Source organism: Kogia breviceps, chromosome 6 (assembly GCF_026419965.1).
Source record: "Kogia breviceps isolate mKogBre1 chromosome 6, mKogBre1 haplotype 1, whole genome shotgun sequence".
NCBI lineage: Eukaryota > Metazoa > Chordata > Mammalia > Artiodactyla > Physeteridae > Kogia > Kogia breviceps.
The window spans coordinates 81,870,794-81,892,569 of NC_081315.1; the positions used below are offsets into that span (position 1 = coordinate 81,870,794).

Below are 21,776 nucleotides of genomic sequence, written 5' to 3' on the forward strand. Positions count from 1 at the left end.
GGTCATCACACTTAGAAGAAATGCCAAAGCTTGACAAATGCAATCTAAGAAAAATAGTATAAATTCCAAATGCCTGTGCAATTTTCTGTAGTTCCTAGAATTCTACCCCAAAGTTATCAGATTTAAAACTTAAGCCACTTCCTTCAGATGGCATGATTTTAGCAAAAACCATTATCCAAAGTACAGGATAATTAAGGTAACACTAAAATCATATACCCAAAATTCAAGTCTAATGCCCTTTTGTTGTTCTGGGTTATTTGGTGTGTAGGAGGATGTATGCAGATATTAACTTTGTTTTTCAAAAAACCTGGAAATTTTCCAATCTGATTCTATCTTACAGTTTCCTCAGTTTATGTTCAGGAAGTAATCTCGCTCTTTGGAACTGAATACTACTTACTGGCTACCAACATGGTCCACTTGAAAAGAGATCTCCACCCCTCATCCCCCAGCTGCCATGGTCTAAAACATGTGCCAGCTTCCAGTTTGGGGCCTGTTACTTACAGCCAGAGCCAAAAACAAATATACTTCACCTTTGCTGGTTTCCAGATTTCAGCTTAATACAAACAGGAGTCACGGCCTTGACTGACCTCTTCTCTGTCCAACATTACTTTTGCAATTATTCTACTACAGAAGCTATTTTCCTTAAAAATATTAAGATTTATATGCTTAAATATTCAAAAACTATGCATATGGGTAAGATAAAGTAAGAAGTATTAATTTGGAAAAAAAACAAAAATAAGAAACCTGAACAACTAGATATTATTTTTAAAGAAAGGGGACCAAATTCCCTGGTTTCAAAATTCAAATCTGACTGTAGTTAAAAGGAAGGGGGCGGGGGGAAGGGACCAGTGATGGCATACATTAAATTCCTAGATAGGCTGTACTTCTTTATGTCAAACTTCACTTAAACTTTAAAGTATCAGTGCAGAACAGAACTGCAGTGAAAGGACAGAAACATAAGCCTTCAATTTTTATTTAAGAATAGGTATGACTTCAATCAAAATAAGGTTAGAAAACCCAAAGAAATATCAGGAGTTGGCCTCTTTCAGGGAGTCCTTTAAAAAATCTACCATTTGGAATAACTACTGCACATCAGCTTTTGAGGTTTTTCTTAAATGAGTTAATATTTTTGTCTATGTGAAAATTTTTAGAGTAATTTTACTAGGAGGAAATTGGATATAATTTGGTACCTTCCCACATGGCACACTGACATGGAATAAACAAAATGGCAGGTGGGAAAAGGGGAAGGAGGGACACAGAAAGTATAATTATAATGGATAAAAAAGTTTTTTAAAAAGTAGGAGTAAAAAAAAAAAAGGAGTGAAGAATTTGAAACCATAAGAATGAATTGTGTGCGTGTATATACATATATATGTATAAAACAATTTCATATCTTAAAAAATAAAATTGGAATGTTATTTCACTTAAAATGTACAGCACACAAAATGTTTTGTAGTGGTAAAAAGTGTACACCAATGTAAATTTTCGCAATTTTCCAGTAAATGACAGTTCTGAATCCAAAAATTACTATTACAAACCCTTTAATCAAATGTTTATTTTTTGTTTCCAGGATTATAACTTGCTAAAATTCATAAACGTCAATCTAAGTAAGTTTTTAGACACTGACCTAGGTCCTTAAGCACTCACTTATCCAGCAAAGAGATTATTCACCCAGCTACCACTCTTACATGGACAATGCTCACTGGTACCTGAACAATTTAAAGTGCATATGAATTCTTTTGATGGAGACATAGCTGTAGTTTTGCACTAGATTTTCAATTACTGAATTGCATATTTTTTCATCTTGATACCTTATGATCATTAGAAAGCTACTTATCACATAATGTTATAATCATACATTATGCTAAGTGCCCATTTGTAACTGCAAGAAACTCATGTTACAGACACACTACTGTCTATGATATTATACAAAAGTCATGGCCACAAGTTTCCGCATAAGAGGTTTACTTCTCTATCTCTCAAAGCAAGAACCATCCCACAGTTCAGATTTACACAAGTAGTGCCTCTTTTAAAATAAATTAAAAATAAAATGCTGTCCTCTCTGTGAAATTATAAATATTTCTAGTCCACTTTACATAATGTTAAAATGCTTATAAATGCATCATCTCCTAGTAAATATACATTATGGGACTGAAGCCCGTTAAAAAACAAAAACAAAAAACCAGTCATCACACTGGCCCATGGAAACATATCTAGGGCTATTTTACATTTCCTACCACTAGGAAAATTAAACTAAATAAGGGAAAAAAGCAAAGAAGAGAAAAGAAATTTTACAAAATGGCAAGTAGCATGACCTAAAAGAGTGTGCTGAAATCTCTTCCTTCAATTCAGTATCAAAGCCCTTTGTGGAATGAACATTTATGGATAACTAGGTTAGGAAAGTGTTCCTCTTAGTGCTCAGGGCAAAAAACACAAGGTACGTTAAAATAATTTCTACATTCTATGAGGAAAGACAGACTTTGAAATGGAGTGACTGTTTTAAAAACTGCAAACAAAGATTTAGCCAGAATGTTCAAGATTGACAGGTTTTGATGGAGTGAAATCTTCACTGGCAACAAAATTAAAAATCATAATCTTACAGATTCTGCTTATTTTTTACCAATGTGAAGAAAGGAAACATGATTGCAAGGTACAATACACACTGACAGGCTAAAATGAGAAATTATGAACAATTTAAGTAACCAAAATGTTTCCTGCTGAAACATAAAAACATGATTTCCAAATTGATTCAACTTGTAATATGTCTCTTAGAAGTAAGAAGTTGTTTTAGTTCTGTGGACTGTTGAATTGCTCTTTACATAAATATTTCCTCCATCTTAAAAAAAAAAAAAAAAAAAAATGGCTTCTGAATAGCATTGACTCCTTCAGTATGGGAAAGCAGTCTTGGCAAACTTGTTTCCAAGGCTCCCTCCAAGGTGCTTCATTCCATCAAGTCTATAATATCTCCAGATCTACATGTCGAACTTCAGGATTTCGTTTCTGAAAGGGAAAAAAAAAAAAAAAAAATCACCGCTACATTATTAATAGCAAAAGACAATTTTCTGTTTCCTTTTATTCCTTCTGATCACTAAAGCCAATGAAAACATTTGGTCAATCTATTTCATCGTAGCATACTAGCAAGAGAAATATTTACAGAGGGAAAAACATCAGATCAATAGATGAATAGACCAATTATACACTATAAAATATATAATATGGGCTTCCCTGGTGGCGCAGTGGTTGAGAGTCCGCCTGCCAATGCAGGCGACACGGGTTTGTGCCCCGGTCCGGGAGGACCCCACATGCCGCGGAGCGGCTGGGCCCGTGAGCCATGGCTGCTGAGCCTGCGCATCCAGAACCTCTGCTCCGCAACGGGAGAGGCCGTGCAGTGAGACGCCTGCGTACCGCAAAAAAAAAAAAAAAAAAATATATATATATATATATATATATATAGTAAGTAGTCCAGCCTCCCTGAGTTTTGTTCATTAATACAATAATGGATTAAGAATCTAGTATGTGCCAAGCACTGCAAAGCACTGGAAATATGCTCATTTGTGGTGAAAATCACTGCAAAGCAATAATAATAATCGAAAGACTAAATTGATATTAACTTATTTTATATGTTCTAGTAACAATCCATATAGTCTTTTTTTTTTCCCATATAGTCTTGATCTAAGCAGTGTGCTAGAAAGTAGAGTTATGATTATTAAATAAGACTCTGCTCCTTACTCTGAGGGACTCAGTTTAGCCAGAGAGAAAAGTGTATGAATAACCTCTACGAGCAAAAGCATTATAGCTGATAGGGACTTCCCTGATGGTCCAGTAGTTAAGACTACACGCTCCCACTGCAGGGGGCCTGGGTTCGATCCCTGGTCAGGGAACTAGATCCCACACGCATGCTGCAATGCAAGTAAGAGTTTGCATGCCACAACTAAGGAACCCGTGAGCCGCAATTAAGGAGGCTGCCTGCTGCAACTAAGACCTGGAACAGCCAAAAAAACCCATTATAGCTAATAATAATAACAAGTTAACATATATTGAGCAGTTACTCTTGTGTCAAGTACTATGCTAATAATAAGTAAGGGGCTTCACAGAAAGTGTGTTTTAAAATCCTCATAATAACTCAATTATTTCCATTTTACATATGAGAAAAATGAAGGTTAAAGAAATTAACTAACCTGTCCAAAGTCACACAGCTAGTAAGTGATGGAGCCAGGACAGATTCCAGGCCTGACTCCAGACCCCAAGGCTCCTGACTATTTTAATGTACTAAATAATAACTCTGGAAACAAAAACATGAGATTTATCACTTTTGCTCATGAGATCCAGAAAGAATTCACGGAGGATACCGTATCTAAACAAGGTTTGAATTCGGTGAATTTTCCAGATAGATGATGAAAAGGGACTAGACAAAAGAAATAGCATGAGCAAAGTCAAGAGAGCCTGGAAAGTATGCACTAGCAGTATGGTATAGTTAGCACAGAAGCTGCAAAAAGCAATGAGGTTGGAAAGACAGGCGGAAGCCAGATTGTGAAAAATCTTCAGGAATTTCAGTGACAACGAAAAACATATTTTTTTAAAAAACATTTCTTTATTTGGCTGCTCCAGGTCTTATTTGCAGCACGTGGGATCTGTGTTGCCACATGTGGAATCTTTAGTTGCAGCATGTGGGATCTAGTTCCCTGACCAGGGATCGAACTTGGGCCCCCTGCATTGGGAGCGCAGAGTCTTAGCCAATGGACCACCAGGGAAGTCCCCAAAAATATCTTTATTATATGCCTACACTGTACCAAGCACTGAAGTATACAACAATGAACAGGAAATAAACAGCACTTGCCTTGAATGAACTTATCTCTAGTGAGGAAATACAGGTAAGTCAGGCGATTTTAATAGTCTGCTACTACATAGCAAAGTAAAGATTTCAGGGGATTTTTACCCTATGGATACATAAAGGAAGGACATCTAACACAATGGGGGGGAATTAAAAGTTTAATAAAGTGAATATAATGATATTGTGAGACTGTAGGACAGAAGAGACTTATAAAATAACTACATCTATACCTACCTAAGAGGAAATAAGTCAGGAGGAGCAATGTAAGACTCTTACGTAGAAATACGGCAGTAAATATAAAAGAAATACTAAAAGTATTAAAAATGGTTATCTCTAAAATGTAGAACGATTGAGGAAGGCGAGGCAGGTGACACTTTTGTATAAGCTTTTCAGTTCTGTCTGATTTTGTAAACTGTGTGTATTATTTGATAAAAACCGTATAAATAAATCAACAAGGGGAAAAAAGCTCTTCTAAGTGATTCTAATAATCAGTCAGGATTAATAATTCCTAGCTTAAAAAATAATATCCCAGGAACATTTGCATATTATCCATATTAAACGAATTTAATTATAAAGACAAAAACCTGGTATAATACTGGAGTGTAGCTCCAGCTAGAGCACTCATTCTGTTTGGCGTGCACTGGGATTTTTCTTACAACTAGTCCTGGTCAACTGTACATAGGGGTGCTTTTCTCTTGGGTCCTAAGGTAAGAGTGACCAGGGACCCCACAAGGGGGTGGTGGATGATACTTTTGTTCTCAATGTTTTCTTTATCTTAAAGTATTCCCTCTGTCTAGAATTTCTTAAATTCAATATGGAATAAAAAAGACTTCCTCAAACAGAAATGAAATTGAATTTTATTTTCCCATTCCAGTCAACCCTTACTCATCCCAATATGAATTGAAAAAATTTAGCTGTTCATGGAAAGTTTAAAATTATTCAATCTAAAAAGCACTATAAAACAAATGTGTACTAATAAAAATCTGATCTTAAGAAAAAGAAACTAAAAAGTTAATTTACTCTGCTTTTTAAAATCAAGTTTTCAGAGAGAAAATTAACCAAATTCCTAAAATGTATGTGGTCCATTACAAAGCAAACAAACACAATGTGTTTGCTGAATGAATGAGAGAAGAAATAGGATTAATATTCTTAAAATTTAATGTTTAGTGTATAACAAGATATCATGTGCATAGTAGAAATTAATATATTCATTAATATATTCATGAATATATAACTGTTAAATAGAACTGAAAATCAATAATTGGTGTCCAACTTATAATTTTCATTCATTTTTTCACCAAATACTTATTGGTCTATTATGTCCCAGGCACTGTTCAATGCAAATTGGAATATTTTACACATCACAGATTTTTTTCCAACACTCATATTATGCAGAGATAAACACCAAATTACATAATTTATTTTACAATGCTGTAGACTCAAGTAAAGAAAATACTATAGGAGGATATAATTAGAGATGCAAAAGACATAGTAAAGGGCAGAGCATTTAATTGGAATTTATTAGAAATTTGCTATGGCATCTTCCCACTGATTAATTTCCTATAGACTTATTTCCCCCCAAACAAAAAAACTTCATGGAGATATAGGACAAGGGTCTATCTACTTATTGAATATAGAGGTAGAACAACAACAACAAAAATCTACGTTAACAATTCAAACAATTTCAAAATAAGAACAAGATGGATTTCACATTATAATATGGGACTTTATAAATTAGCCTCTATTATTTGTAACATCTTAACATAGCACTATGTAAGTTACAGACTTCAAGCCAAAAATATCACCTGTTCTAATACTTAGGTCAATGGCATTTACTCAAAGAGATGGCTATAATGCTGCAGAATTTTATCACTGAGTGTGACCTTCCAAAGTAATAATTATTAAAATTTAAACTTAGAAGGCAACTATGCTTAGATACTAAAAAGGAGCGAAAATACCAATGTACAAAGTTTTTGTTTTCAAAAGAAAATCAGCTTATTTGTCTGGTACCCTAACTATAAAGAACTTTCTTTCCACTTGAGATTAATTATACCTTATTACCACCTTAGGGATGTTTCCACCTGAAAGTGTAGGCAAAATGTGGCTTCTTGATTTGAAAGACTTATATAATTCAAAAACACAAGATAATTCAGTCTATTAATGATTTAATAGCTTCTAATTAAAGCACAAAATTAGCTTAAAAAATAATAATAAGCATATCTGATTGTGATAAGAGTAAATACAATTAAGAATGGCCAACTTGTTAATTATTCTTAAATAGGCTTCTGACACTGTTTCTATTAAAGAGTAAAGCCAAAATAGTTAGTTTTAAAAGTCAATTATTTTCCTTGCCAGGGAAATAAAAACAGATAGAATGGAAATGCAACATTTATTCATTCTCCAATCACCCTGCAAAAAGATAATCATCTCACATTTTATTCAGAACAATGGTATTCAAAGCATGCTTCAAGGATTACTGGGTTACTGAGACATTTTCAGGGGGAAGCTCCGAGGTCAAAACTATTTTCATAATTACAGTAAGATGTTTTTTGTCTTTTTTACTATGCTGACATTTCCTCTGATGGCATGGATAAAACTGCTGGCACCTTCACACAACTCAAGGCAACTTGCACCAAATCCTACTGGTAGTCATTGTGTTCCTTTACTGCCACCCAGTTTTTTTTTTTTTTTTTTTAAGCCAGTTTCACTTTAAAATGTCCTTCATGAAGTAGTAAAAAGTACTGATTTATTAAACCTCAACCCTTGAATACACTAAAAAAATATTCGGTGACAAAATGGGAAGTTGTGCTTCACGCTGAAGTCTGATGTTGTCACAAGGAAAAGCATCCCTGTGATTGCTTGAATGAGCTCAATCAGACGGTTTTTATCTGAACACTCTTTTTACTTGAAAGAATAACTAACAAACTATGGTTATTCAAATTTGGGTATCTGGCAGGCATCTTCTTAAGAAATAAACAAAATGAGTCTACTACTTCAAGGAAAACAACCGTATTTGTTGCTAATAATAAAATGCAAGCTTTCAAGTCAAAATTAGAATGTTGAAAAACTCATATCCACCACGATGAGCCTGACAGCTTCCCAATACTTAGAAATGTATCAACATTTGCATGATGGCGCATAAATTCAGTGAGCCAGTATTTTCCAAATGACCAATTCATAATGTTAAAGAATCAAGCATGGGTTAAAAAGATTCAGTCAGACAATAAAGATGTTAAAAAAAAAAAGGATTCAATCAGAGTATAAAGACAGACCAACAGATTTTAATATAATAGTGTATAGGAGAGTGCTAATCATACTCAAAGAGAGGGCTGGCCTTTGCTCTTTGCTCTTGGCTATTGGGAGGTAATCTCTAGGTCCTTGGAATATTCTGCCTGATAATTATGTCTTTGTTTATCTTTGTCCACACAGTATCTGCTCTACCTCCAGAAGCGGGTGGAAACTAAAGGTGTCGGCTCTTCCTGAGAGGGGCTGGACATGAAAGGTCATCCACTCAAGCAGTCAACTACAGAGCCCCAAGAACATTTCTGGACACCAAGGCTCGGTTGAGCTTCTGTGGTTGGCAATACTCCAAGCAAACTGTCACACACCACTGTCAGGAAAATAACACCGTCCATGACTCCATGGGGAGAGGACAAGTGAAACTCCAGGTGTGGAAATCTGTCCTACGCATCTCTTCCTCTGGCTAGTTTTAATCTGTATCCTTTCATTGTAATAAACCATCCAGTGAGTTCTGTTGGTCCTCCTAGTGAATTATCAAACCTGAGGGTGGTCTTAAGAACCACCTGAACTTTGCAACTGGCGTTAGAAATGAAGGTGGTCTTCTGGACTGTGCCCCCTAACTTCACAAATAGTATATGAAAAGTTCATCGATATGGTTTCAGATTTCACAGCACAACTATGCTTTAAGAGGTTACCGGTTGTCAGGTTTTGGTGTAATATTAAAAGAATATCACAAGTATCTAGAAAGACTATAAGAATACTTAAAAAGGCTCCTCCTTTTTCTTCATATTCTTCAACCAAAATAACGTATGGTAATAGACTGAATGCAGAAGCACAAATGGGAATCTAGCTGTATTAGATTTTTGTAAAACATGTAAAACAATATCACTCCTATTTATTTCATTTTGGAAACTATAGTTACTTTCCTTCAAACTGTTATTTATATTGACATGAAATACGTTCATTATGTTTTCTAAATGAATATTTTAAAATTTCTTAATTTTAATTAATAATTTGGTAAATATAAATAAATATAACCAAAAAAAACCTCTTTGAGTCCTCAATAATTTTTAAGAATCCGAATATCAAAATATTTGAGAATTGTTCATCTAGAAATTCTGAAAATCATGACTGGATGAGCTCATGAACAATAATATTAACATTAACAAAATCATCTTTTTTGAAGTGCTTCTATTAATCTGATCACATATCTAGATTCTAAAAGATAGTAAAATAGTGATAGAAATGTTTCCCTTCAATTTTTGTCTTTCTCTTCAATTTTTTTTTTTTTTTTGGTGGTACGCGGGCCTCTCACTGTTGTGGCCTCTCCCGTTGTGGAGCACAGGCTCCGGACACGCAGGCTCAGTGGCCATGGCTCACGGGCCCAGCCGCTCTGCGGCATGTGGGATCTTCCCGGACCAGGGCACGAACCCGCGTCCCCTGCATCGGCAGGCGGACTCCCAACCACTGTGCGACCAGGGAAGCCCCTCTCTTCAATTTTTAACAAAACTAAACAAAAATCAACATCAGCTAAAGAAAATACACTGCCTTCAACAAATTATAAACGTTAAAGACCATTTACAAGTTTTCTTCACTGCAAACAATTAGAATTCAAATGTCAATAAATGACAATTTGAGAGCACTGACACTTTTTTAAAGGCAGTCTGGTTAGGTAATATTTCAGTAAAAAACCAACAGGTTGTAATGATCTCCAACTGAACAGAAACAAACAGAAAATATAAAATAATGTCAGACGGGCTAAAGCAGTAATGTATGTATATGTTTAAGGTCACACTTTTTTAACTTTAGAACAGAGTCTAAATTCCCTTTTACCTTTCTCTAGAAATGTTAGAAACTCTTCTTATTTAAAGACAAACGAACAAGAAAAAAAAGTTGATTATTTTAGAAACTAAGCAAGCAGTATAGAATAGTGGTTAAAAGTATGGAATTTGAAATTGAACAGCAAAGGTTCAAATCCCAAGTCCTATACTACCTTGAGTATATGAACCGACTTCTCTAACCCAATCATTTTCTCGCCCATAACTACTGATACATCATGGGGTTACTGAGAAAATAAAAGTACACAGCTGATGCAATTAGCATACTGCCTGACACAGATAAGTACTCAAAAAGTAGCTGACACTGTATTATATTATTATTATGAATATATCTTACTTTCAGTTCCTTCTCAAGTCTATCTACTTCAGCTCCTAAAGTATCAATAATATTTTCTCCATGTTTAAGCATAAAGGTCTCTAGTTCTTCAGGAGTCTTCACTTCTTGAATTTCCTATAAAGAAAACGATAGCAGAAAAATGAAAGAGATTCTTAAAAAAGTCACAGTGGTACATTGATAATTTCTTTTAAAAATTATAACCAACACCATTAAGTTTAATGAAAAATGAAAAACTTTCAAGCCATAGGCAATGGACCACATATTTCAAAAAAAAACTCAATTTGAGAAAAAACTGAGTACAAGAGTCTACAGAGGTAGCACTGCAAAATCAGTGGGAAAAGAACAGACTAATCAATAAATAGTGCTAGGGAAGTTATTTTTTTATAGGAAAAAAGCACTAAATCCCTACCTCAGACCATTAAACAAGTAATTCTAAGTGGATCAAAAACCTAAGGGTAAATAACAAACCTTAAAATTTTTAGAAGAAAAACAGAATATTTTTATGATAATGGGATACAGAAGGGTTCCTCAAGAAAGATAATAAAAAGCATAGAGAAAAAGATTAAAAATTTGACATAAAATTAAAAACTACATTAAGTCTTCTGTACAACAAAGTGGAATGATAAATTATAAACTAGAAAGTTATCTGCATATACACAACTGATGAAGGATTAGTATCCAGCATATTAAAAATAAAACATTTATAAATCTGTCAGAATAACAGAAATTAAACAAACAAAGAATCAAGTACAGGAAATCCCAATGGTCAATAAATTTCTATGTTTATTAACCTCACTACTACCAGGGAAATATAAATTAAATCAACAGGATACTATTTCATATCTATCATAATGATAAAAATTTCAAAACTGTCAATACAATCTAGAGAAAATGTGAAGCAAAAGAAACTTTGATACATGATGGTGGGAGTTAAACTGACACACTTTGGAGGACAATTTGCCAATATCTAAGGAAGTTGAAGATATGTTCACCCAACGGCCCACCTATACTTTAAATCTAGCTCTGTAATGCCCTAAAGAAATTCTTGCACATGCAAACAAGGAAACATGTATAAGAATGCCACTGTGGCACTGTTTCCAACAGTTTAATACTTGAAACAATATAATTGTCCATGGAGTAGGGATTGGATAAGCAGTTAGTAAGATGGACTATTAAATAGCAAGTAAATTAATTAGAGGTATATATATTAACACAGAGGAGGAATCTCAAAAACATGCTGTTTAGCAAATTATAGAGGAAACCATATGATATGATACAATTTATACCAATTTTTAAACATCTAAAATGTTACATATTACGCTAAGAAAAATATGTTGAAAAGTATAAAAAACTGAGGGGAAATGACAGGTACTAAATTCAAGATAATTGTGAGTTCTGGGGATGGAGAAAAGAGAATGGGATCTATAAGGAGAAACAAGGGCTGTAATATTTTTGTAATGATTTCTTTCTTTTTATAAGATCTTAAGCAAGTACAGTACAGTAAAATGTTAATATTCGACAAAGGCAAGTGGTGGCCTCTGCTCTGTTCATTATATTATCCTATAAAAATTTTCTTTTAAAGTACTCAATAAAAAAAGCATGGATTCTGGAGTCAGAGAGATCTGAATTCACATCTGATTCCAGATGATGGCTCTGTAATTTTAGGCAAGTTACTTAATCTTTCTGTCTCAACTGGCCTATACATAAAAACGAAAATATTATTTCTTTACTTCACAGGTTGTTGACAGTAAATAAAGTAACATATATAAAATGCCTGGCACACAACAAGCATTTTAATAATAAGTTACCTCTTCTACTGTCTCCTCTGAACCAGCTGAAACCTGAAGTGACTTTTAAGACTTATAAAAGAAAAAGTTTTATTTTATTTACTTAGGAAGTAATTTTTATAACCCTTGGCTATATAAGAAGAAATCAATAAATACTTTAACTTACTTGTAGCATTTGGTCAAAATCTTGTTTTTCCAAATATGATCTCGTAACAACTCGTCCATCGAAATCTACTTCTGCCTTAAATCTTACTTTCCCTAATCCTAGATCTGTGGCTTTAACGTCATGAATTGCCCTGCAACCAATAACAATACATACAAATTTATATACACAGACATACATTTTAATGGCAAAAAGTCTAGAATTCTTGTTTTTTACTACCAGTGATGACAAATGGACTAAGATGGCTTTCAGAGTGTTCGCCATTAAGCACCACCTACCATTTTCCAAACAAATGTTCATTTAGCTCTTTTTGCATAATGCCATACGAAGGTGTAAACAATAAATACTATTTTATGGTAATTTGTATATATATGAACTACATAGTTTGTGGATTAAAAAATCAACTCTAAATTGCTTTCCTACAATGTTGTCATTTTATCTTATAATCCTTTTTTCCTTTTTTCAATAGCTTCTTTAAAAGTCTTCATACAACTCTGTGAAGTACTCCATTAGCATGAGGTTAATAATAACTACCTAATGGGACTGATGTGGGGAATAATGAACCAACATATATAAAATGTTTAATATGCTACCAATTACACAGCAGGCATTTAATCAATGACATTCATGAAGTAGATTAAGATGGCATCTTTACAGATAAAACAATCCCAGAGGGGCGTAAGTGACCTGCCTAAGGTAATTCATCTAGGCAACAGGAGAGCCAGGACTCACCCCCAGATCTGTAGATACTCAAACCTAGTGGTCTTTCCATTATACCATTCTGCCTTCCAGAAAAGGAAGCAGACACTCAAGCATAATTGCTTTTCCATACCTCCTGCCCTAATCCTCAGGAATCAATTTTCTCCAGAAAACTACTGAGCAATTCCTTTGTTTCTAGAGTAATCATTATAGTATCTTTTCTTTAGAGGATACATAAGAAAATTATAAACATTCTAAATTCTGAGGACATAGATATAGCCTATCGGGAAAACAAGCCTAAGTGAGACTCCAAGTACTCTTAAAACATCTGACTCTAATTTCTGAGAGATCTTAAGCAAGTTACTAAATATTGAATCTAAAATTCTTTATCTATATGAATAAAGAAGTATAGATGAAAATAAGAATTTATGATTTTATAAAGTTATGTATGCCCAGATTGAAATAGAACTTGTCCAGATTGGTAAGAGGTTATATAATTTATTCATTAAAAAAAAGCATATCTAACTCAGTCTTAACAAAAGATTTAAAATACTCATGATTTGACTAATACTTAATTACCAGTTAAAAAAAATGTTCTGATATACTTCTTCCTTATGTTCTTACACATAACTAACTGCAAACAGAAAACTGTGATAGTCAGCTTCTATCATGGTTCCCAATGACTGCCCCCGACCCCCTCCTGTGCTTAGGCCCTTGTGCAATCCTTTCTCCTTCAACTGTGGGCTAGACTTAGCGATTTGCTCCTAACCAACAGAACATGGCAAAATGATGAGATGTCATTTCCAAGATTAGATGACGAACCTGTGACTTTTATCATGTTTACACTCAATATCTATTGTCTTCTCAATCTGCATACTTTGATTAAGCAAGCTACCATGTTGGACAGTCCCACATGGCAAGGAACTAAATCCTGTTGATAATTACATGAGAAACCTTAGAAGCTGATCCTTCCCCAGGAGATGACTATAGTCCCAGCCACACCTTGATTGCAGTCTATGAGAAACCCTAAGGTAGAAACCTAAGTAAACCGTGGCCAGATTCCTGACCCACAGAGGCTGCGAGGTAATAAATGTTGTTTTAAATCACAAAGTTTTGGGGTAATTTGTCACAGAGCAATATAGAAAACTAATACACTGATTTAAAAACTGTATGAACTTTCTGGAATACTAACATTTATTTTTTCCAACAATTTAATCTACAGATCATCACTATTCCAGAAAATTTCATATTTGTCACAGTGAGTCTTTCCATTTACAGTTCTTTTTTTAGACTTAAATTATAAATAATATATGCAAAATTATAAACACACATATACCTAGCAAATGGGTACCAAAATACACGAAGCAAAAACTGATAGAAATTAAAGGAGAAATAGGCAATTCAACAATAACAGCAGGAGGCTTTAACATCCTACTTTCTATAATGGATAGAACAACTAGGCAAGAAGATCAACAGGGAACTAGAAAACGTGAGCACTATAAAATCTAACAGACGCAATGCTCCATACAACAGAAGAATATACATTATTCTCAAGTACACATGGAACATTATCCAAAATAGATCATATGCTAGGCCATAAAACAAACCTCAGTAAATTTAAAATGACAGAAATAATAAAAAGAATGTTTGGCAACCACAATGGAATGAAATAAGAAGTAACAAAGACATTTGAGAAACTCACAAATATGTGGAATTAAACAACACACCCCTAATTAACCAATGGCCAAAGAAGAAATCTAAAGTGAAATTAGAAAATATTTTTGTGACCTCCTAGAGGGGTGGGATAGGGAGGGTGGGAGGGAGATACAAGAGGGAAGAGATATGGGAACATATGTATATGTATAACTGATTCACTTTGTTGTAAAGCAGAAATTAACACACCATTGTAAAGCAATTAGACTCCAATAAAGATGTTAAAAAAAAAGAAAATATTTTGAAGTGAATGAAAATGAAGACACAACATACTAAAATTTATAGGATGCAGTGAAAGCAGGGCTTAGAAGGATGTTTATAAATGTAAAAGCCTGTATTAAAAAAGAAGATGGATATCAAATAAAAAACTTAACCTACCATCTTAAGACACTGGAAAAAGAGCAAACTAAACCTAAAGCAAGCAGAAGGAAGGAAATAATACATTAGAGCAGGAACTCATGAAACAAAGAAGAGAAAAAGAAAATCAATTAAACCAAAAGCTAGTTCTCTGAAAAGACCAAGAAAATTGACAAATCTTTAGCTGCACTGACCAAGAGAAAAAAGAAAGAACACTCAAATTACCAGAATCAGAAATGAAAGAGGAGACATTAGTACCAAACCTAAAGGAAAAAAAAGGATTACAAAGGAATACTAGGAACAGCTGTACACCAACAAATTAGATAACTTAGAAGTAATGGACAAATTTCTAGAAAGACACAAACTACTGAAACTGACACAAGAAGAAATAGATAATCTGAATAAACTAATAACAAGAGATAGAATGAGTAATCAAAAAACTAACCATGCAGAAAAGCCCATGCCCAGATGGCATCACTGCTGAATTCTACCAAACATTTAAAGAAGAAATAATAACAATTCTTTATAAACTCTTCTAAAAAAACAGAAGAGGAGGAAACATTTCCCAATTCATTCTACAAGGTCAGTATTACCTTGATAACAAAATCAGACAAAGATATCACAAGGGAAGGCTATTAATATGGAGTATCTCACGTTAAGTTATTAAGCCTAATATTGATTCTACAAATGCTCAACTTCAAATCTTGAATCTGGTAGGTAACTACTTCTTTAGAGTAAACATATAGAGCTTAGAATATAAATCTACTACTCACATACTCATTTGTTCTACTGATGAAGATATAGAGGTCATTCTTTTTTTTTAAAATTAACTAATTTATTTATTTATTTATTTTTGGCTGTGTTGGGTCTTCCTTGCTGAACACGGACTTTCTCTAGTTGTGAGCAGGGGCTACTCTTCATTGCAGTGCATGTGCTTCCCATTGCAGTGGCTTCTCTTGTTGCAGAGCACGGGCTCTAGGCGCATGGGCTTCAGTAGTTGTGGCACGTGGGCTCAGTAGTTGTGGCTCACGGTCTTAGCTGCTCCACGGCATGTGGGATCTTCCCGGACCAGGGCTCGAACCCGTGTCCCCTGCATTGGCAGGTGGATTCTTAACCACTGTGCCACCAGGGAAGTCCTAGAGGTCATTCTTAAGAGATTTAACTTAAAGATTTTAATTAAGAAAAATACCTTCTTATTTTAAAGTTTAATATATGCATATGTAGGTAAATAGTAGAAAATCAGGATTTTTTTTTTTTTTTTTTGGACGTGGACCATTTTTAAAGTCTTTATTGAATTTGTTACAATACTGCTCTGTTTTATGTTTTGTTTTTTTGGCTGCGAGGCATGTGGGATTTTAGCTCCCCAACCAGGGTGAAGTCTTAACCACTGGACTGCCAGGGAAGTCCCCAAAAGCAGGATTTTAAAGGACTGATCCTTCCCCTTCATTCTGAAACTACACTGCTGCAGAAGTTCACTAAGAAGTCCTATTAGAACTCTGCATCTCTTCTGATTACCTCCTAACTCTTCAATTCTTTATTTTTATATCATTTAAAGATAAAGATTTTATGGAAAAAACATTTAATATAATCTAAAACAAGAAGTCTATTTTCAAAAAAAGTATAAATTATATTCAATTTGGTAATCATATCCCCATGAATAAAAATCTTAAGTTTAATATATTCAATTTATAATTATAATACAAATATAAGGTAAATATAAATATGAAGGTTTCATATAAGTGGTTCCACATTAAAGAGGCAAATACTTTGCAAACTTCTGTTCCCATTACATCATCTAACTGTTCCTTATTCTAAAAATTAAAGACATACAGAATTTAAAAGGAAACTTAGGGAGTTTCTTATATGCTTTCACTTGCTTTCTTGTAAGGTTGCAATGCTGCAAAGTAATAAGATCAAAAAGTTCTAAAGGCCAGGAATTCAAAACCTCTTCTGGAAGTATTTACAAAACAAGCATTTCTATTTCTTAATATGTTTTTGTAAACCTTAACAGCATCACTGGAATAAGCTGACCTTACTGATGGGTCGTTCTCCAGGAGTTCAGTAAGCCGTTGTACTTGTTCTGGCTGGATGGATCGCCCTAAGAGTGCTTCTGTGTTAGTGTAGATGAGGAATGCTGAGACCACACCTAATAAGGTGCCCACACCCAAAGAACCTAGGCTGTCATACAGTGGATTGCCTAAGTAAAAGCACAAAAGAAGTCAGTAAATTAACATTTTCTATTATTTCAATGAGCTTTAGTGAGCAAAGAACCAGACTCAGTAAATCAAGGGACTGGAAATTCATTTCTAATTCCTTTAATGACTTTCTCCTAACAGTTTTACTATCCTATGCAGTTTAATTACTTATGATCTGTTTCTTGCACCTGGTCACATGGGTGAGGGTTCAGAGCATTTTCAAATTAGAGACATACTAATAATATAATAAAGAGTCCATTTCTTTTTGATGTATCAGTAGCACTTTTCCTATCCCAAGTTGACAAAATAATTGTAAAATCAAAAGCTAAAAGAAATAACCATTTTTCTGTCTTATTCTTACAAAGATTCTGTGAAAGAACTAAGCCATACAAAAAATTATATGAGGCACTCTTATCTCATTCAACCAAGAATGATACCCAGCTAGTACCATTCTAGATTTTTTTTTTTTAAAAAAAGCAAGTTAATTCCTTGCCTCTAATGGCTACCTCAGAGCAGTGGTTCTCAAAGTGTAGTCCTTTGACCAGCAGCGTCAGCATCACTCAAGAACATGGTAGTAATGCAAATTCTCCTGGCCTTGCTCAAGACATTCTACATCAGAAATCTGGGGGTTGGGGGTGGGTCTAGCATTCTGTGCCTTCCCAATCCTGCCAGATGATTCTGATTCTAAAGTTTGCCTTAGGTTATTAGGGCTTTATTCTCTTCCAGAACCAATGAGATGAGTTGATTTATTATCTATGAATGCATAGGTTAATATTTATATAATAGACATAAATAAATATTATACTTTAAATCTTTATAATAAATTTTACACACAAGGATTTTATAATGAAAGTCTTTTTATTCCAAAGATCAAATGTCAATATTAAATTTAACTCTCTTAATGCTTGATAAAATATACATTTGTTTTACTAAAAAAATCTCAATTTACATTAGTTTCATTAACATTTAGTCAAAATATAATACTAAAAACTGAATGACTTATTTTGTATTACTAAAGTGTAAAAATATATCCACTTGTAAAACATAATCCACTAGCAAGTTTGTAATTAGAGTTCAAAATCAAATATTGCTCTTTAGAAATCCAAATTTAATTAATTATTTTTATTTTAAAATATACATCTATTAATAATCCTACAGAAATCACAGAATTATTACCTGGAAAATATTTTATTTATTTCTTGGCATGTTATTTAATTTAAATGACAATTTAAATAATTAAATAAAAATTAATGTGAAACTTTCTTGAAACAAAACTTTTTATAAGCTTGATTTGACTGGCTTATAATACTGTGTAAAAAAAAGAATCTATTAAAAGTCAACTTACCTATCAAGTCACACTTTCCTTAAGCTTAAAATTTTGCTAAGTAATAATTTAGGTCTAAAATAATGTCTAAAATGGTAAGGTCAACCAGAAAAATGATCAAAACAATTAGAAATATTTTGGATCACAGTGAATATCAGAGAATGCTGGTTTAGTCTTAAAATATACATTCAAAATGAGAAAGACTGGGCTTCCCTGGTGGCACAGTGGTTGAGAGTCCGCCTGCCGATGCGGGGGACGTGGGTTCGTGCCCCCATCCAGGAGGATCCCACACGCAGTGGAGCGGCTGGGCCCGTGAGCCATGGCTGCTGAGCCTGTGTGTCTGGAGCCTGTGCTCCACAACAGGAGAGGCCACAACAGTGAGGCCCGCGTACCACGCAAAAAAAAAAAAAAAAGAAAGACCTATTCATATTTCAGGCTATTTTAAGAAATAGTGCAGAACTGTGAAAGCTCATCACCTAAAATTATTTAAAATACACTAGGACAAACAGGTAAGAATGGTAGTACCATTTCAAGAGAATTCCAACCTCAGAAATTGAGTCTTTTCATACTAAATGGTTCCTTTGTTTTAGAAAATAAAAATAAAATGGTTTTTGTCTTCTTATCTGCCTGTGCTGTATTGGCCTTCAAAACATTTATCGAGCTACCAAAATGAGGATGGAAGCAACTAAAGAATCAAGGAAACAGGAAAGCAACAGCAGTTATTATTGGTACTAATAGTAGAAAAAGACAAACGGACAAGAGCTACAATGTATATTTATTTTGAGCTTTAGAGTTTATTAAAGTTCTCTCTCAGGGCTTCTCTGGTGGCGCAGTGGTTGAGAATCCGCCTGCCGATGCAGGGGATACGGGTTCGTGCCCCGGTCCAGGAAGATCCCACATGCCGCGGAGCGGCTGGGCCCGTGAGCCATGGCCACTGAGCCTGCGCGTCTGGAGCCTGTGCCCCGCAACGGGAGAGGCCACAACAGTGAGAGGCCCGCGTACCACAAAAAAAAAAAAAAAAAAAAAGTTCTCTCTCATATATTATCTTAAACCTGTAAGGTCACTAGGACAAATATTATTAATATCTTTATAGGTAAAGAATTTAAAGCTCTGCGTAGTTGTGTAACTTATTAAGTCACAGCTAGAAAGGCTTAGAGCATTACAGAAATGCTCTATTAGCAGCCTTCTTTATTTCTAACTAAGAGAAATTTCTAATTCAAAAATCTGAACACTTTTACCATCTTATTTGTCTTATACAAACAAATGGTTAGTATGAAATTCACATTTAACAATCTATTGGTTTAAAATTATTCAATGATATAAAGGAAAATTCCCACATATTAGAGAATTATTTTAGTAGCACAAATAAAGCACCTGTAATTTGAGAAATATTTACCTGTTATAGAAGTAAGGCCCATACAAGTGGCTGCTATTGTCACTCCCAACACTGCTGCAGTATCCTCCAATAATATAACATTTGTACTAGGATCACGACTTTCCATTACTTAGTCATTGGGGTAGAGACAAGAAAAGAAACTTTTGAAATCTTAATTTGATACTATCAGATAACATTTTAATAAGTATCCATTAATTTAATTTAATTAAAATTAAGAAGGAGTTCCCTAGTGGCCTAGTGGTTAGGAGTACAGGCTTTCACTGCTGTGACTAGGGTTCATTCCCCAGTCAGGGAACTGAGATGCCTCAAGCCGTGCAGTGCAGCCAAAAAAAAAAAAAAAATTAAGATTAAAAAAATGTATGAGATCCTGATTTTTAAAACCCTGTTCAATGTAAATATAATTTCTTGGTTTAAATGTTAACAATAACTTATATTTAAAGTCAAATTACTTTCTCAAGTTATATAAACATACACAGAAATACTATAGTTCACATAAGTTAAATCCAAATATAAAGTACTGCTGTTCAAGTTATACTACATTTCTCTTTTAAAAAGAGCTGATATATAAGTAAGAGCCACATAGAGAAGACACTGAGATGTATTTTGTACACATCTATATAGAACAAAGCAATAACAGCAGTAGGCAATTTTAAGGAAATAAAGAAGATGAAATAACACACCTAGGTTTCTAGAATACATACCATACTTGTAAAGTGACATTCCTTTGGCCCGAGCACTCCTACGAAGCTCATTTACAGCAACAAGAAGTGTTGCTGAAAGAAAAGCATTCATATCAGCAAGGAAGAAACTTCATGCCTCCAAACTTTAAAGATGGCATCTCAAAAGATAAATAAATAGGCAAAACACTTTAATGCTAAGGGCTGTCAAGAAGGAAAAGTTCTATATTAAACCAGTCATTATCAAGACCCCAACTAATCATTATGATATAATGAATCCCATATTTCTAAACCACAATAATTTAAGTATCCTTATGCCACAACAGCCTTAATTTATTAGACAGCTATTAGCTGGCAGGCAGCACACTAGCATAATCACTTTGATCCTCCCAACCTTTTGAGGCAGGTGGTGCTATCGCCATTTTATAAGACTGCCAAATGAAAGGATGATGCACAAAAAATGACAATGTTTTAGAATTAAACATACTATGAGTACAGCAGTGAATTAGGCAGTTTCGTACATGATATTAGCACTTCTCTGTCATAATACTGCTATGGCTGAAACTTTCAGAAACATTAAAATATTTGTACTGCAAAAAGACAGTCCTCCCTGATAAAAGTTACTAAAACCTGATTTTTTAAAAACTCAGTATATAGTTAGTTACGTTTTTATACTCCATGGACTTAGAGATTGTCATACAGAGTGAAGTTAAGTCAGAAACAGAAAAATATCGTTTATTAACGCATACATGTGGAATCTAGAAAAACGGTACAGATGAACAGGTTTGCAAGGCAGAAACAGAGAGAGACAGATGTAGAGAACAAACATATGGACACCAAAACAGGGAAGCAGGGGGTGGGGTGGTGGTGTGATGAATTGGGAGATTGGGATTGACATATATACACTAATATGTATAAAATAGATAACTAGTAAGAACCTGCTGTATAAAAAAATAAAAATGTTTTTTACTTTCCAAAAAAAGAAAAACCTCAGTATAAAGTTATGTTTTTATACGCCATTTCAAATGATATGATATTCAAGAACAAAATAAAAAGCTTTTTCAAACTTTCCCCATCTTATAGGAACAACCATAGTACATTATATAAAGAATTTCTTCCCTCAAAGAAGATAAAACTTATATTCCTATTTCCACAGCTTTCTTTAATCAAGAGAACTTAGCAATCTATAAAAATAGACTGCTGAATATATATTACTAAA

The 21,776-nt window shown here is 34.0% G+C and overlaps 1 protein-coding gene across 6 annotated transcripts in view; it reads right to left on the reverse strand.

The window, feature by feature from the left end:
- Positions 1–1,524: 1,524 nt before the first annotated feature.
- SLC30A9 (solute carrier family 30 member 9) overlaps positions 1,525–21,776 on the reverse strand; it is a 75,658-nt gene continuing 55,406 nt past the window's right edge. For all 6 annotated transcript variants that reach the window (XM_059065844.2, XM_067036150.1, XM_067036152.1 and 3 more), the window contains 6 exons: positions 20,582–20,653; positions 19,881–19,988; positions 16,997–17,162; positions 12,200–12,329; positions 10,247–10,360; positions 1,525–3,000 (listed from right to left, as the gene is read on the reverse strand). In XM_059065844.2, the coding sequence (XP_058921827.1) occupies positions 2,956–3,000; positions 10,247–10,360; positions 12,200–12,329; positions 16,997–17,162; positions 19,881–19,988; positions 20,582–20,653 (635 nt within the window). In that variant the 3' untranslated portion in view covers positions 1,525–2,955. The remainder of the gene's footprint in view (positions 3,001–10,246; positions 10,361–12,199; positions 12,330–16,996; positions 17,163–19,880; positions 19,989–20,581; positions 20,654–21,776) is intronic.